This window comes from Rhea pennata, chromosome 13, assembly GCF_028389875.1.
Source record: "Rhea pennata isolate bPtePen1 chromosome 13, bPtePen1.pri, whole genome shotgun sequence".
Taxonomy (NCBI): Eukaryota; Metazoa; Chordata; class Aves; order Rheiformes; family Rheidae; genus Rhea; species Rhea pennata.
In genome coordinates, this window is record NC_084675.1 from 3,438,945 (window position 1) to 3,455,492 (window position 16,548).

Genomic DNA, 16,548 nt, shown 5'->3' on the forward strand with positions numbered 1-16,548 from the left:
GCCGGTCGGGGTCGGGCTGATGCGAAAGGCGCCAACTCGGCACGGCGTCGCGGCCTCTGCAATTAGCCCCGGCATCCCGGCGCGTCCCTCCTCGCCGGGAGCCGCGGATGCGGCGGCCACGGCGGCACCGGCCCCCGGGCGCCCGCTGAGGAACGGCCGGAATTCGCTCCGGGCAGAGCGAAGGCGCCCGGCTCGCGCCCGGCCTGGAATAAACCGGCCGGGAAGCGACGCCGTGGGAGGGTTTCGCGCCGGCAGCGCTGGTGCCGCGCCGCAGCCGCCCACCCCGCCGGGGTGCCGCCCGTTCTCTGCGCTGCTGCTGCCTTCGCTAGAGCCTGAAATTCAGGCGGAATCGCGGTTGTGGCCAGATCGCGAAGCTTTTTGCACTTTGCCGGGTTATTCCAGCTAGCGGGTGAGCGCGAGGACAGAGACGGCCGCGGCCCCGAGCGGGCACGCCGGCGCGGGTGCGGCCGCACGGCCCTTGGCAGGGGCCGTCGGGCTGAGGGAGAGCGTTTGTGGTCCGACGCGGCGCCGCGCAGGTCAGAAGATAAGACGTTCCCGTTTGCTTGCAGCAGTCGCTTCTGCGTTGAGCAAGCTCGCTCCCAGAGCGAGCACGCCACACGCTGCAGGGCGTGAGGCAAACCCTGCAGCGACGGGGAAGAAATCCACCCACGCGCGCCGAGCTGCACAAACAGCCCGGGCGAGTGCTTTTCCGCCTTCCTCCAGCGCATCAGCCAGCCGCCACCTTGAAGGTATTCGGATACTAGAGGCATGCTCTAATGAACCCTAGTAACGCACATTAGGTAGCGTTATCTGTCAGTCCATCACCTTAAATGACAAGTCTCCTTCCCCTTCCAGCCTACGTGCACACTCAACCGTGGAAATGAAAAAGCTTCCAAGGTGAAGGGCCGCCCCGTGCAAAGGCGGCGGGCGCAGGAGCTCGCAGCGGGGAGCGCCCTTGCCCGGCGCGGGGAGCAATCCCACGGCGCGAGGCCACGGCCCAAGCCGGGAGCCGAGCGGGCCCGTCTCCATCCGGAGAAGGCCGACGGCGCAGGTGCCGTCCGCAGCCTGTTTGAGTCGCAGGGTTTGCCAAGCGCTCAGAGACCACGTGGCTCCGTTTTGCAAGAGCCGCGTGGGAGCGCGCGGGCAGCTCCCGCAGGAGCCTTGGCCGAGGCACGGCCGCGGCGGGCCCACGCGCCGGCGCGTCGCTCCCGGCCGGCCCCGCGCAGCGGGCCGAGGGTCCCGGAGCCCCCCGAGCTACCGCGGGTCTCTGCTGCCACCGTGCGGCCCGAGCGCGGCCGTTCCTCGGGGCACCCCGCGCCGGGGCGCAGGGGGTCCACCCGCGGCGCTGGGGTGCGTGGGGAGGCTCCCCGCCAAGGGGAGCAGCGGTGGGGGGGGGGGAACGATGACGATGAGCACAGCGACAGCACTTCTCACCGGAACAGCACTTAAAAAAATAATTTTAATGTTTAAGATGCACCGTCTGATTATCCACCAGCAGGATCGCACAGCCCGAGTTAGCACGCGGCCCCGCTCAGCAGGCGGGCGCAGGACGCAAGGAGCCACCGGTGCGCGCAGAGGGAAGGGGCTAACTCCAGCGGGCCAGTCCCTGCCCCCGCTTTTACCTCCACGCTCCCCCCCCCCAAAATCAGAGCTCAGGACGGAAGCCTGCTTACCAGCTGCACACCCGGCGTGCGTGCCCGACCGCACAGCCAGCGCCCCGGCCCCCGGCGCCCCACAAAATGCCCCCTTTAAATACACTCGGAGATTGATGTGCCGTGGAGGGCAGAGGGCTCTCGCCTCTGCAAATCCCACCAAGGCTCCAGGGCCCCTTCTCCCCTTGGAGCTGCTGCCTCCCAAGCACGCCAGCTTGGACAGCTCAGTTCGGGTCGTGAATCTCAAATCCCTCCTCGCCAGCCGCCACGCGAACAGGGCGGGGTGGCCGGGAGAGAAGAGCTGGAAGGAGTTTCATGGAGCAGAGCCTCTCCCTTGGGGTTTCTTGGCAAGGAAACAAAGGGCTTTCCAAAACGCTCCCAAACGTCCCCCGGCACGCAGCGAGACACCCAGAGGAGGCAGCGTCACCGTCCACAGAAACACCGCGCGGATCCAAAGATCAGAAGGCAGGCGGCCCTTCCCGGGCACCAGGAAGCGTCCTCGCTGACAAGGCAGGGATGGGCAAGTTAAAGTGCATTGTATCACCCGGTCAGGAGAGCAAGGAGGAGACGCTTCACGAGCAACACTGTTCAAACTGCTGGAAGGAACCAACTAATCCTAGCGATTTTGGCCACATAGCTGGACTTTTCATACCAGCTGCAGATACTGACCAGGGAGTGGGAAGCTATTTAGGAAATAATCCTGAAAAAATGTAGTTTGAGAGGAGTGGAAATTTTTTTGTTGTTGTTGTTTTATGGGATAACCAGAACAGTGTAAACAGCAAAATAAGGACCCTGTCGCTTCAAAAAGTAACTCCGAGCAAGTCCCACAGACTATTTGCTCTTCAAACACAGTTTGTAATTAGCTTTTGTAGCTCTCTGTTGCCTGTGAATTATTTACACCTTAATTGTGCAAAGACGATTCTATTTTGCTCACTCTCTGCCCCTGTCAGGAGGCATCTGGAAAGACTACGTAGCGAGTTTGGCTCTGCCAGTTGAGTGTTTTCCAAAGGAACTTTTTAACACCTCCTCAGCCCCCAAAAGACTAGCCAATATTCGTATATGCTTCTGCAGGAGAGTGATTTTTCTGGTCTGGCATCCATTGCCAGCAATGGACACAGGGAGTTTGGTCAAATCAGTCTGAAAGCAACCTGGGAAGTGTTGGAATACTGGAAGCGCATGTAAACGTCCCTGCAGTGCCCTGCCAGAAAATCCCACTTCAGCTCCCTGTAGCAGTCGCTATGGAGCAGAGCTGATTCAACATGGCTTGGGAATTAAATATCAAATCTAGTTCACGGGCACTCCGCTCTCACGACTGTTCAGAACGTGCTCTCGAGCAGGCAGTGGCACCCACAGCCCGTGGGGCACACTTCCTGGGTGCGAAACCACTCCATCATATGGCTGGTGTGCCCTCCGTGTCCGCATGTCAGGCAGAAGTTCGAGGAGCCTCGCACCGCCACGTGGCAGATGGCACACTGGAACGTGAAGCCCTTGCAGATGGCACACTGGGTGCCTCGCACCTCGCTGCGGCAGTGGCTGCAGTACACGCCAAACTCTGGCAAGAGGGAAGAAACGGAGAGCAAGACAATGAGCCTGGCAGAACTGCAAACAGAAACATCCTCCGTTCAACCCCACGTTCGGCAGCTACAGGAAAGCCCCCTGAACGCACCGCCCAAGAGATCTGCCTCAGGTCAGCCCAGGAGGGATCCACCTTTAGGACAGGGGAACGGTACGTTTTACAGATCTCATTTTGATCGCCAAAGAGGAGCAAAGAGGTATCACCAGCCAGCATTAACACGGGCAAACAGTGTGCTGGGACACAGACTGGCCCACCAATTCCCCTGATGGCTAAACAGCTGTCAGCTGGGAACATGGCTCAGATTTCTAACTTGGGACACACTGACACGTGCTGTGGAGATAAAGGCTTCCAGCTGTTCTCGTCTTCATCACACATCTCTGAAGTGCAGCTAAGAACAGGAACGGCCTTTGCTTCTCGTCACAGAGAGAGAGCACAGCACACTCAATGCGGATGTTATCAGTGTTGCGACCAGTGGCCACGGAGGAGCAAAGGCAGTGGTGGAAGTCACCAATTTTCACTCCAGAAGGAATCCCACATTACAAAGTGAGATAGCGTAACAAGAGCGAAACAAGCATCCTTCACCTGCCTCTCTCCTCCCAGGCTAAGCGCATGTTTTCCCAGAGGCCTGGTAAGAAGACATTTTAGCAATTGCCCTTGAATGGCAGTTCTGGGCAGTGACACTGCCGAAAATAATTTGGGAGAAATATTTTATTTGCCTGTTTCCTGTCTAGCTCACCCACAGCTGGAGATCTTGCTCTTTCACATGTGCTCTACAAGAGCAACTCAACCCGGAATCAGAGACTAGCGTAGTGCCTGGCTGTGCTCCTATTTAGAGGGAATAGAGAACAGCCACCAGCATAATTAGCCAAACTTCTCCAGATTAGCATGTGTTTGCAATCTGGCTAGAGAGATGTTACAGTCTACAAAGCCACTGATCCAACAGCTGCATCTCCACTCTGAGCTGCAAAGAAGCTGATACTTTGCTGGCAGAGTTGACCTCTGGGTGAGCTAATACGAGAACTTCCATCGCGCCCACGGCCTGCTGGCTCCCAGACCCTTGAGGCAGAGTCCCGGCTCTGCCTGGGCAGCCGGAGCGAGCAGAAGCACGCACTCACCGATTCCTTTGTGGGGATCAGGAGGAGAAGAGACAAACTTTAGAACCTCGGCCCGCTTCTCCCGCAGGCCCCAGCGATAAAGGATTTCTCCATAGCACTTCTTAAAGTCATCAAACTGCTGAGTGTTGGCAGGGTCCAGGAGCCTGGGGGAACAAACTGCGTTGTCATCTGCTCGACTTACTCTCTGGGACTCTGGTTGCAATACTCTTCCCAGTGAAGGCTACACAACCAGCTCGCATCACTAGAAGAGTGGAATATCACTTCCCATGTGTTGCTGAAATACCATTAACACATTGACTGGTCTGCCTTTCACTTGTTCTGTGCTCAAGGGTATGCCAAATGGGCAGGCTCTCCTCTGGGGGCTCTCACCGCAGCCATCTTATATCTACATCATATGCACTCCCAAAAGAACTGATCTGCAGGATGAAACTTCTCCCAATTACTTACTGAAGGAAAAGGTCTAGAGCACGCTTGTTATTCCCCTCTGCTAGTTTTCACAGCAGCAGGGGGGGACCTGGCTATAGACTTCCAGTTGACTTGGGCCTGGAGTCGCAGATCCCTGGAATAACCCTGAGGCATGCTATAAGCTACCTTTTGTTTTTCTCGTGTTGATCCTTCTCACGCTCTCGATGATCGGGATACATTAAATTTCCGTAGCGGAAGTCATCTGGAGAAGACTCGCACCAGGGAGTGGAGGCCTGCTCCGCGTCTTTGTTTGCTGCAGGCATCAAAAGATGATGAGCATACCGCGAAGCACAATACTCATGAGCACAACCTTGTCAAAAGCAGGGGGAAGGAGATGTGAAAGTCGAACATAAGAGTCGAACACTCTGGTTTTCTAAGACATCTTTGTATCACTTTCTGCACTGCTACAAACACTACTCAATCTCAGAAAACTAGGAGCCAAGCTCGCTGCTTGCCAACGCTTCTCCTGGGCTCCCGGTGATAGTGTGGGAATGGGGCTCAACAATCTAATATGCAGGAATCCATTTTGCCTTCCACTTCGGTTAAAGCTATTCAGGCAATTCCATGGAGTTTGCATGGGAAGGTCATCCCAGTCTGGGCTCTGCTTCCCCAGACAAGGAGTATTTTCATCACCCAGGCTGCTGTTATGAGGCTGCTGTTCTGTAAAGGGGCCTTGGTCTGTAAGGCATTGCCCCAGGAGCAGGGAGAAGACTGCTGTTAACTGCTACAGGACAACAGCAGCTCCATTAGCCCCTGCTCTGCACTCTTCTTCACGTCATAGATGCCTTGATACTACACTGAAAGGTTGCAGATTTGCTGCTAACAGGCTGCTCTAGGCTATGCGTATCATTAGGAATCAGTAAGCAGCTCTCTCTGACCCAGGTACCGTCAAGAGTGATTTGTCTTTGATAATTTACAGCTCAGCAAAAAATGTCCTTAGGCCCACAGGTATCCATGCCATCAACAACCCAGCCTTTCCAACTGCTGATGCCTGAGTTCCAGCAACAGGAGAAAGCACAAAGACCTTATTTTCCCCTTGAACCTTGTGCAATAGGAGAGAGGAAGGCCCTCTAGCAGCATCCTACCTGTTGAAAACTATGGCATCACTGCACAGTGTTAACAGCCTCAAACTGTGCAAGTGCTAGGGCAGTGGAGAGCTAACGTCACCAGGCAGCAATGAGGTAGACACCCTGAGTGCTAGCTGTAGCCAGGCTGGAAGTAAAATGGCACAAACTGCTCTCCACTTGTTTTCAGTTGGAAAAAGTGGCAGTAGAAGCTCTGGACTGATCTGGCATCCAAGGCCTAGAGTCTAGAACGGCTGGCATGTGTAGAGTTCTCAGACAGAACATGCTACAGAAGTCAGAAGGGCCAGGAACATCGGGACCATCAACACAGTTACCGCAAGCTGAGCTCGCTTCTGTCCAAGGACTCGCATCAGGTACCCACGTGCCCAGATGCCGAAAGCGCCTGCAATCACTGTCAGCACTAATTCCCCTCCTTCCCCACCACAGGAGCCATCTAAGACCTAGGCCAGAAGGGAGGTAGATTCCTCTATCTATTACCCCGGTCTCTGTACCTATGCTCCAGCCTCCAGTGCCAAGTCCAGGATCTGACATGCTGGAACAGGAGCCAGAGGAAGTAAAGCTGGGCTGTCGAGGTGGAAAGGACAGGAAATTACATCACCTACGTGACAGGTGCTCAAAGATTTTAAAGACAAACAGGAAAGAAATGGCGGTCATACATAGCGGCTGTGGGAGGCCAGGTTGGAGGCACGTTGAGGAAAGGGGCCATAGGAGTTTGGGCATCCTTGTAGCCTGGATTGGGCTTCAAACACACTGCATAGCATAGCAAGGGTCTGCACATCATGTAGCTGCGAGTAATGAGCCAGTCTGGGAAAGGAAAAAGACAGAATATGAGACTGAGTAGAGTTCAGCGGAAAAAGCATCAAGAATCCAGTGCAACTAACCACAAGTCTGTTGCATAAATCAACTTTGGGCACATTACTGCCCATAGGAGGCATGTGCACTCTGCAGGACTGAGCTGTCTTTTCAGTCACACTTTGGAGAAGCCAGATCCTTGTGCTGTTAACACCCATGGTCTGACAGGTGGGAGAAAGATGATTCTGGGGATCTAATCTTTTCCTCTTATTTCTCTGTAGTACTGGCAGGCCCGACTATCTCAGGTTTGTGCAGCTTCAAGAACAAGGACTACAAAAGCAATTTTAATTGGATGTAAATCTGGAGAAATTATACTCACTGTCAGACACAATGTCTTTTTGAGAAGACCCTCAAAACACAAGCATTGTGCATCTAGATCACAAGACAAAACCTCACCAAAGGTTTTCTGAATCTCTATGAAGACTGTTTGAGAGCAACTAAAAAGTGTGCTCCTCTCCCACCTCTGCCTCACAACAGGACAGAGCTAGGACAAGCAATAGCACGTAAAGCACATCACACAAATCCTGAGCCTCTGAATGGAAGCTACCAACAGATAATGTCAGTTACTAATTATCCTCCTTCTGAACAGATTCACTGGCAGGAGGACACTTGTGGCTAACACTCATCCAAGGAGATGAGTGGAATGATTTCTCAACATGCTATACGGCAGCAGTGCATCTGATCTGATGGTGAACCAAGCAGCTGAATCAAAACATTCATTTAGGATGTGATGAGTGGAAAAACAAAATCTTTACTCCTAAATCAGGCCTTGTGGACGTGCTGCAAAGCAGAGCTCCAGCCGCATCTCATTTACTGCTCAACCTTAGCTGAGGTACAACCAGCTGCTTGACAGGAGTCCAACTGCTGCCTCCTATTTGCCATAAATTGCATTTGCAGCTTCCCTCCTTGAGGCATCTCAGGCTTGAGAGAGAGGAAATACAAATTATGGCAGGGTTCCAAGCCTGAATGTACACAGTCATGAAGGCTCTGCTTTCAAGAACATTCCCCCACTCCCAGCTTTCAGAGACCTACAAGGATTCCAGTAATTGACGTCCAAACGGATGTTGTGCCCAGGGTATCTCCAAATCTGGGTCAGACTTCGGGCCAAGACAGAGATCGGTGGCTACCATGGCTAGTGACCAAACCTGGTAAACAGGAAAGAAAAGCATCAAACCAACAATTAGAAAAGGAAGTAGCCAGTCTCCCAGAGTTTCAGTGTACACAAATTTACTCGTAGATAGATAATAATGGAGCTTTTCTATTAAGAAGTAGTAATTCCAGCCAATGCGTGGTGGACAATATATAGAATAATACAAATTGGAGAGAAATGCTCTCCTTGTCGCGCTTGTTTTGAGGTTGGGTTAAACTGATCTTTAGTGTAACAGACGTAGTAGTGCATTTTATATTCACAAACCTCAGAAGGGTTTAAATTTGACACAGTTCCTGGGTCAAAGATGTCTGGTAGCAGAAAGTTTACTGGTGAATCCTTACTTGCATAAAAAATGTCTTTTGATTCACTGTGAGCATTACTGAACAACTTCCGTTCTCCTAGTACAGCTCAGTGTAGACAGAAGTACAGGTTTGCTATTTCTACACCAATAGTTTAACTATTCCATATGCCAAGTTTCTGCTTCATTTATCTCTCTTTCTTCTGAAAACAGTTCCCTCTCTTCAGTCTCTATAACACTGACTGCATATGACCACATTAAAACTTTTTTCTGCTATGCTTTAGTAAGATGGAACAATTAGTATGTGCTATCTCAAGAACAAAGCTCCTTTTTGGCATGAGAAAAGAACAGGAAAGGAAAAGGAGTGTGGTGCTGGAAAGAGAATTAGAAAAGCAAAAAAACTAGAGTTGATAGCACAGAAAAGTAGTAGAGAAAAAGGAAGTGCTCCAAGTGCAAAGAAGAACACTCAGGAATGGCAGTCCCCAGCTGCTCACTGTGAACTAAAGAAAAAGCAGAGAAACTGGAACAAGGACAGGCCTGACTGCAAGAGAGCACAGAAAGGAAGTGGCAAAAATGTCCCTTCCTATATCATTATAGAGCAAGTATAGGTCCAGGTCGGCTCCAGGCTGTCTAGGAACAAGGCAAGCTGCAAAACAGGCCAGAGCTACATGAGGCAGGAAAACAAGCAAGGAGCAGAGCTATCACAGAAATCTTGCTGGAGTTGTTCTAGTAATTAGTTTTCCCTTGACTACTTACTGGATCTTTTAATATTTTGAGTAAATCAGGAAATACACAAACTGGCATTCAAACACTACAAGTAGCCTCACTAGGTCTCATGCCTAAACTTTTTTTATTATTATTATTATTCAATATTTGCAAAAGTTTGCCTACAGCACAGGGAAAGTAGCTAATAGAAGAAATTAGATATCCTACCCAAGCTTTAGTCTAACAGGGGCAAACCAGACAGCAAAATAAAGCACAAACAGATCTAGCTTCTCTCTGCCAGTCTAGCAGAACCCACCATGGTTCTCACAGTAAGGCAACAGTTTGAGTTTATTTCTGCTTAGATCAGGTAAGTCTACGTCTGTTCCCTGCCCAGATCTAGAGAGAGTCAAAACGCTCAGGAAAAGTGCACAGGTTCTTAAAGCAGCACTAGCACGCTCCTGACTGCTGTCAAATGCTCCGTGCATTGCGATGGACTGGTCATCTGGAAAAGGACAGGCCACAGTAGCAATTTTTCTCACATTACTAGGTGAAGGTAATTGCCCAGTTCATTTCTGCAGCTGGGTCCCCAGACTCGGACTCTGTTGAGGAGAAGCTAGCTGCAGTTAGCACCCACTGCCAGCACAGGTGAATGCTGAGCTAATTACTACAGGAACGATTACATAAGTAAGACAAAAGCATGGATCAAAATGCTGACAGCAGCTAGGCAATTGTGTGTACAGTTACCTCATTTGCTGACTCAAAAGCAGGCTACGTTCCTAGCTTTGCCTGCAGGAATTCCCTCAAAAACGTACTTCACTCAGTTTGGCAAAGGGCATGAAAGCCCTGGCAAGGGATCTCTTGATGCCAAGAGTCAATGAGATAGAGAACACCTCCTCTACAGCACTTCCCTAGGCCTTGGTTCATCAGCCATTTCAGAGATTCCCTGGAATAACTGCTGCACCCCACGGCTTTGTAATGGTTCCGGCATCGAGGTGACAGCGTAAGCCATTTGAGGTTAGCAGAGCATGCAGGATAGTGCTCCAGTTCAACGCAATACCTGTACAAGATCTCTCCGTCCAACTGCCAAGGCTGAGGCAGCATTCTTCTGGCAAGTCTCCTGGATGTTATTCACATTCAGTCTAAAAAGAAAGGAGATAGGTAACAGGCCAACCAGAGCTGTGCTATGAAGCGGGGAGGGATGCAGTACTGGCAACAGCTAATAGCCCAGAACTACCTGATCAATATGAGCCTGCAAGATGATCAGGATCCTATCCCTCCCTCCCTTGTAATTTAGTGGTCACCACCCTCCCTCTGGTAAATCCCACTATTCAGCTTCTCTAGCAGATCACCTATTGCATCAAGTCCAGCTCCAAATTAGCTGGAGTTGATGCTAAGACGCATCGTTTCCAAGGAAATACTGAATCAAACTTGTGCCAGGATACTATCAAGCCAAGATTTTTTTCTCGCCCCTAGAAGCTGGTGCCATCAGTTACAAGGTACAGTTCTCATCAGCCTGTTTGCCAGCTCTGCTTGACCTGGAAGGAGACAGCTGCTCACTGTGAAGCAGGCCAGCATTCAGCCTGGAGAAATCCAGGGAAGAAAGTTCCAACAAGTCTTTTTAACGGACTTTCTTTTTAATGACATAGGAAAGAGAGCAGGAAGAGAGTTTCTCTCTCTCTTTTTTTTTTTTTGGCCTTTAAAAGGGGAAGTCTGCTTCTTCCCTGAATGTCTACAGACTGGAAAATTATATGAAGGGCAAACAGTATTACTAAAGCTAAGGAAGTAAGAATTGAGGAACAGAGGTTGTACAACCATTTTTATTGCTGCTTTTGAATTTCAGTAGCTGAATTAGACACTTTGGAAAATGAGCTTCCTTGTTCAGAAACAGAACTTCTCCATCCTTTTGATTAAAGTGGGAGAACCTGCAGTACAGACACTGACCTGTACCACCAAATCTCCAAGAGTACAGAGCATCCTAAAAACTTCTGAAGTTAAAAATCCTTATGAGTTATGAACAGTTTTAGAGTATGAGAATATGCATTTATATGGATTTTTAAACCTGTGCATTTAAACGTGGAGTTCTTTAACATGACACTTTGAGAGAATCTGTACTGATAATTTCTGTCTTTATCTGATGAAAAACTGAACCTGCAAGGTTTGCAGCAATTATGCCAGAGCACCTTTTCAAGCTCTGAATACAGTACCTCATCAGTAATTTCCTCTGTCACACTTTTCAGTTTTTTAAGAAACCAGTCCCCTCTCACAGGCAGAGAGAGATATTATAAAAAGTAGCAAGGCAGGAGGAAGGAACTTTTTCAAAGACAAGTGCGGGCTGATTTCAGGATTACAAAGCACAGCTATGTCAGTGACAGCTGCTTTTATTTAGAAAAAGGATAGTAGCCTGTACTCACATGTAGAGCTCTCCTAGCAACTTATGCACTGGTAACAAGCAGGAAATATCCTGGATAATAACTTTCCCAGCAGCTTTGATCGGTCGGTTGTTGGCATCTGTCCCTTCTCGTTTGCTTTTCCATCTTCTTGATTTCTGCAGAACAAATGGTAATGTATTACTAGGGAGCAGGCAGCAGGGGACAGAACAATTCACTAGGGTCAAGAATAATGCAAGCAGCACCCAAACCTGCCTTTCAGAAGGCTCTGTGTTACCCTGGAAAACATCCATGACATGCCCAGGAGAACAAGCATCTCCATCTGTAGGAAGTGAAAAGCAGATCAAGGCAGCGAGCTCAAGATTTAACTCACTCAAAAAATATTTTGAGAGTTCCCCTGTGAAAGCCAATAAGAGAACAAATCAGCATCAGGATGCCAATCAAACCCAGCAAGGTTTGGCAGGAGGATCATTCAATTATCATTTTCGTTAGATATCTGGTCTGGGAATCCTCTGCACACAGACCACCACTGACTTCAGCCAAAACTCAGCACAGAAACGTGTAGGAGGCAGCTTCTGTTTGCCATTAGCTTCAGGACAAGCTGACAGGTCCAGATTCTCTCTTTTGGTCTCTTCTTTCAAGGTCTGAGTACACTTCTGTTTAGCATCAGGATGGTGTTCCTACCTCTCCTGCTTTATCAACAGCTTCAAACAAATAACTGGCAGATGATAAAGCAGGGCCCAGCATTTTCCAGCAAGGACACTGAGCTACCACACTCAGAGCAATTTACAGTTGGCTCAGGACATAAGGTGGGGAGAAGAAAAAAGCAGAAGAATCAACACAAGGGAACAAAAAACAAGAAGCCAAGATCCCAAATACTCCTCATAATAGAGAGAGAGGTTATCTTATGCCAAGCTGCATGAAGCTACCTTGGCCATATGAAACAAAATAGAGCATTTGGCTGATATCCTGGCCTCTTCCAGCCCCTTGCTCTCTAGGACAGTAGTGAGGAGGGACGAGAGGATGTGCAGCAGCATGATGGGCAGAAGGTATTGGAGATCTATGGCGGAAAGCACCAGCTGCTACACAGGGCTCCTAAGAGCAAAGAACACTTTGCAATGCTCTCCTGTGGTGTATTCCTTCACTGATACAAGGTGTTGATGCTCCTACACAGGAGCTTCCTCGTGGCAGTCAACTATGGAGAGTCTCCTATATACACTTGTGGTGGTTTCCTACACCACATCAGAAGCAGAGCAGTCCCTTTGAATAGGCCAGCAGAACATCCCTATACTGGCAGCTCTACAAGGCAGGGAAGTCCACTCAGGAAACACTTTGGTGCTCCTGAAGAGCAGGCTGGGCTACAGGAAGGGCAGAACTTGGGCCTGCAAGAAGGGTCACCTGGGCTGTGGGTGCTAGCCAGGCTCTAGGATGGCTGGGTGCCAACTTGCCTTTGACCATGATTTTGCCATCCTGTAGGAACCTGCACAGGCTTATCACAGATACAGAATACCTCAAAAAAAAAAAAAAAAAAAAAAAAAAAAAAAAAAAAAGGAATTTTAAGAAATTAATTCCTTCTTCACTGCCTGCCTGTAGAAGCTTAGCCCAATGTGCTGAGGAAATTTTGCCACTAGCATGTACCAGAAGTGAAGAGCATGGGTTCCTTACATTGCCCTAGACGCTGTACATGATCGAGGCTCAGAGGCCTAAGCGTAGGCTTTGACAGTGAGTGAAGGAGGTGTTTTAGACTTGAAGGAACTCTTGTTCCCCAGAGTAAAGAGTACCAGAGCACACATACTGCCCAGGATTCAGAAGTGCTAAACACTGGTGGGAGAAGGACTATCAGCACTCAGTGCTTTGGAAGAGGTGGTTGACCAGGGCCTAATTCTGTTCTTAGCTATATCCCCTCAAGTCCTAACCAATCCAGGCAGAATTTGCTTTCAGCATTTATCTGCTATATCACTCAATCTGAGCAGAAATATGCAGTGGAAGGTGAGTTAGAACATGATCCGATAGGTCAGATTTTCTTCAAACTATCATTTCCCTAATCAAGTCACTGTCTGAATTAGCTGACTCTCATGCAGGTAGGTGGACTATTCCTCTTCTGAAAATACCTAGAAACAGCTACCTTCTCCATGCTGAAGGATGTGGACTGTATTACGACACGGTTCCCACACAACTGTAGTTCCCGTGCCCCATTCCCTGTGAGAGCAGCCAAATGTTGTCTCCTATGTACAGTGGGGAGCTCCTGATGCTGCCAAAACCAAAACTTAAGCAAAGTAAGCTTGGGAACCCCAGCATGATAACATGCCAGCAGAGCAAGAGTGCAGGCACTGTCCTGGAAGGGCTAGTGGGCTTCACTTATAACACTGCCCACCAAAAGCCTTCATTTGTGCTGTTACTGCACAGGTATTTGGACCCAGGCTTGTTGATGCAGAAACACATTCTGCCAGTCTAACACTAAGGCCTTCTGTAATGTGACAGGTAATTTGGAGAGTAACTTGCCACCTCCTGACCTTCTGTGAGCCAGCTGCCCCCAGAACTCAGCCTACTCTACACTCATAGCTGATGGAGAATTCCCTCTGACCAAGGTAGGTTCACTGCCCTCTTACCAGGAGCAGATTCAGCCTGCTCCCGGTCTCAGCGAGAGTGGACTGAAGAAGCCTCCTGACAGGCATTTCAAAGACTAGAAACATGGACAACATATATCACTTTCCACAAGTAATTCAGTCACTTATTGTTTTGAGGAGGATGACAACAGGTGAGGATGAGAATGGAAAAGAGATCCCATGAATGGTTTCCACTGCTCACTGTGTATCACCAGGCAAATGAAGACACTAAATGTATCAGAGCCTTTTGAAAACTTGGACTCACAACCAAATCTTTCCCATTTCTTCTTCCTAATGCTGCCTACTTACTGGCAGAAAGGACAGCCCTAATTCTTTCTTGCTGCAGCTCGAGGGGTGGAGTCAGACAATGACCATATGCCCTCAACGCTACACATCCATGACCACCATTTCCTGCCCATGGAGCTGTGATAGAAGAAAATCATAAAGCTACATGTACAGTTACCATTAAAAATCCTTTAAAAAAAAAAAATCAGGTTTTGCTCCATTAGCTACAGCAACAAAACGCTGGGAAGAAAACTACAAGCAGAAGTATGGGAACATTATGGCTCATTGTCTTCAACAGCAGGGGAAGCTCCACTTTGAACTAAATAAATCATTAGTGTGTTACCAGATTAGCTCTCCACCAGGCAGTACTGGGTTACTTTTAACAGGGGTTACCAGAGACAAGGAAAGCTCTGGTTTGAGCCTGTCCAGCCAAGATCTACCACAAGGGTCCCCTCTCCCCTTCTGCTCCATATCTTCTCCCAGGGGAATTTTTCACTATGGCTTATAGGCACTAGGATAGAACAAAAACATACATCTCTTCCTAAGGGCTGGAGTGCAGGTCATGGAGGGGAACAGGCAACATAATGGTTGGAGCTAAAGCAAAAATCAACATGCATGCACCAAGCTAACTCTATTGACAGCCAGAAGTGGAAAACACAGGCTTTTTTTGTATTGCTCCCAACATTTCTAGCTGTTTCTGCAATCTAGAATCCATGCCAGGGAGAACTGCACCTACCCAGCTGCTCCTGAACATTTAAGAGGAGAGGAAGAAGAGAAAGAAAATAGCTATAGTGATAGCAAATTAAGACTCTTCAGTTCCTCAGAGTACCAGAGAGAAAGAAAGAAAACAGAGCATTTATGACAGTCATGGGGTTGGAGGTGAGAGCAGGGAACAGCACTGAATAACTAAAAAAGCCAGCCTGCACCTGCACTATTGTACCCAAGGCTGTAATTTGCTGCAATCTGAGGTGATAACCATGGCATTAAATGGGTTACACGTAGAAACAGACAGCCCAAGAATAAGCCACCAACTGCTTCGTAGCAACCACCATTATCACTGCACACTCAGCAGAACTGGTTACAAAATGCTGCCCTCCTGCTTGGAAAGGATGCTGAACGCTTGGGTGTGTGTCTTCGGATCCTGCTGAGGCAGGCAGTGCTGTAAGGAGCATCATGAAACGTGAAGTGCCTGTTTCACAAATGCATATGCAAAATTTCCTAGTTCACGGTATAAACTGGTGTTAAGCAGGGCGAAGGGAAGGGTTGTGGACGGAAAGGAACAGCCTTGATGCCAAAGATTAAGCTGCATTAAGGCATTTGCAAAATAAAAGAGTTAAACCAGCTCCAAAATCAGGTTGAAGTTGTTTCTAAAAAAATGTTTTCTTGCGGGGAGCACTACATTTAAAAATTGCTGCTTCCCTGCAAAAGCTATCTTCCTTGCATTCCCAGCAAGTGCCTACAGATTAACCCTTTGTGTAGGTGATGCAGCACTGCCTGGAGTTTCTCTAAAAAATAATCAACATTTACTATTCACAGCCTCTCCCACGGTACCAGACAACTTCCACAAAAGGGCTAGAAATCTGAGGTGCTTTTGAATCCAGTGTCCCACAGTAGGAATATTTCTTTAGAGTTCACAGCAATTATCGGCCGTTACATGCCCTGAAGCACAGCCATTTCAGAATTGGAAGTTATCAAGGAAGAAGAAATTATTTTTGTTTCTAGTCTTGCTAAGCTCTTGCTCTCCTAAGCGCATTGAGCAACGCCGAGCTCTTCTTCCAGAAGGAAGGCACCTCTGTCTGCACGAACAACCCGCATCTTCCTTCGCGCACACCCACGTCATTGCCCTGGGCACTGCTGCCCGCTCACAGGGCACAGCTAGGCTCTCCCAAAGGCTCTCCACAAAGAGTCTTTTGGGTTTTGACTAACTCGCACATCATTTTTAAGTCCACATTACACAGAATGGTAACTTCATCACATCACTAGGCACTCTTCCTTCTAAATCAGTGGTAAGTAAATTAAACTGTGGCCATTTGTATACCACAATTTACCACATCGAGAGCTGGCAAGCCTCTTGCTTGTTTTTCTCGCTTGGAGTCAATCCTTGACTCAAGACAGAGCTTAATTTCCTGCCTCCAATGCTCACATTCTTTATTAGCTCTATTGGGGGGAAAAAAAGAAAAAAAAAACAAAAAAAGAAAAAAACTTTGATGGAGTCAAGTAAATTAACTTCTGGTTTTTTCACCAGTATAGTGTTAGAGCTGTAATAATTAGGAAGGCTTGATCCTATTATACCAAGTTCAATTAACTGTTACAGGATTCTATTTTATTCCCTGCTGTCTTATAAAGAGATAGCAGGAAGGCCAGCAACTAAG

The 16,548-nt window shown here is 48.8% G+C and overlaps 1 protein-coding gene across 11 annotated transcripts in view; it reads right to left on the bottom strand.

The window, feature by feature from the left end:
- Positions 1-2,363: 2,363 nt before the first annotated feature.
- The window catches only part of WDR59 (WD repeat domain 59), a 50,018-nt gene continuing 35,833 nt past the window's right edge, over positions 2,364-16,548 (bottom strand). For 5 of the 11 annotated variants that reach the window (XM_062586474.1, XM_062586481.1, XM_062586475.1 and 2 more), the window contains 8 exons: positions 11,310-11,443; positions 9,956-10,037; positions 7,778-7,890; positions 6,550-6,697; positions 6,385-6,457; positions 4,935-5,061; positions 4,344-4,486; positions 2,364-3,204 (listed from right to left, as the gene is read on the bottom strand). In XM_062586474.1, the coding sequence (XP_062442458.1) occupies positions 2,969-3,204; positions 4,344-4,486; positions 4,935-5,061; positions 6,385-6,457; positions 6,550-6,697; positions 7,778-7,890; positions 9,956-10,037; positions 11,310-11,443 (1,056 nt within the window). In that variant the 3' untranslated portion in view covers positions 2,364-2,968. Of the gene's footprint in view, positions 3,205-4,343; positions 4,760-4,905; positions 5,062-6,370; positions 6,458-6,549; positions 6,698-7,777; positions 7,891-9,955; positions 10,038-11,309; positions 11,444-16,548 lie in introns of those variants that run through there. The other 6 variants (XM_062586477.1, XR_009959799.1, XM_062586478.1 and 3 more) reach the window with 6 other exon arrangements.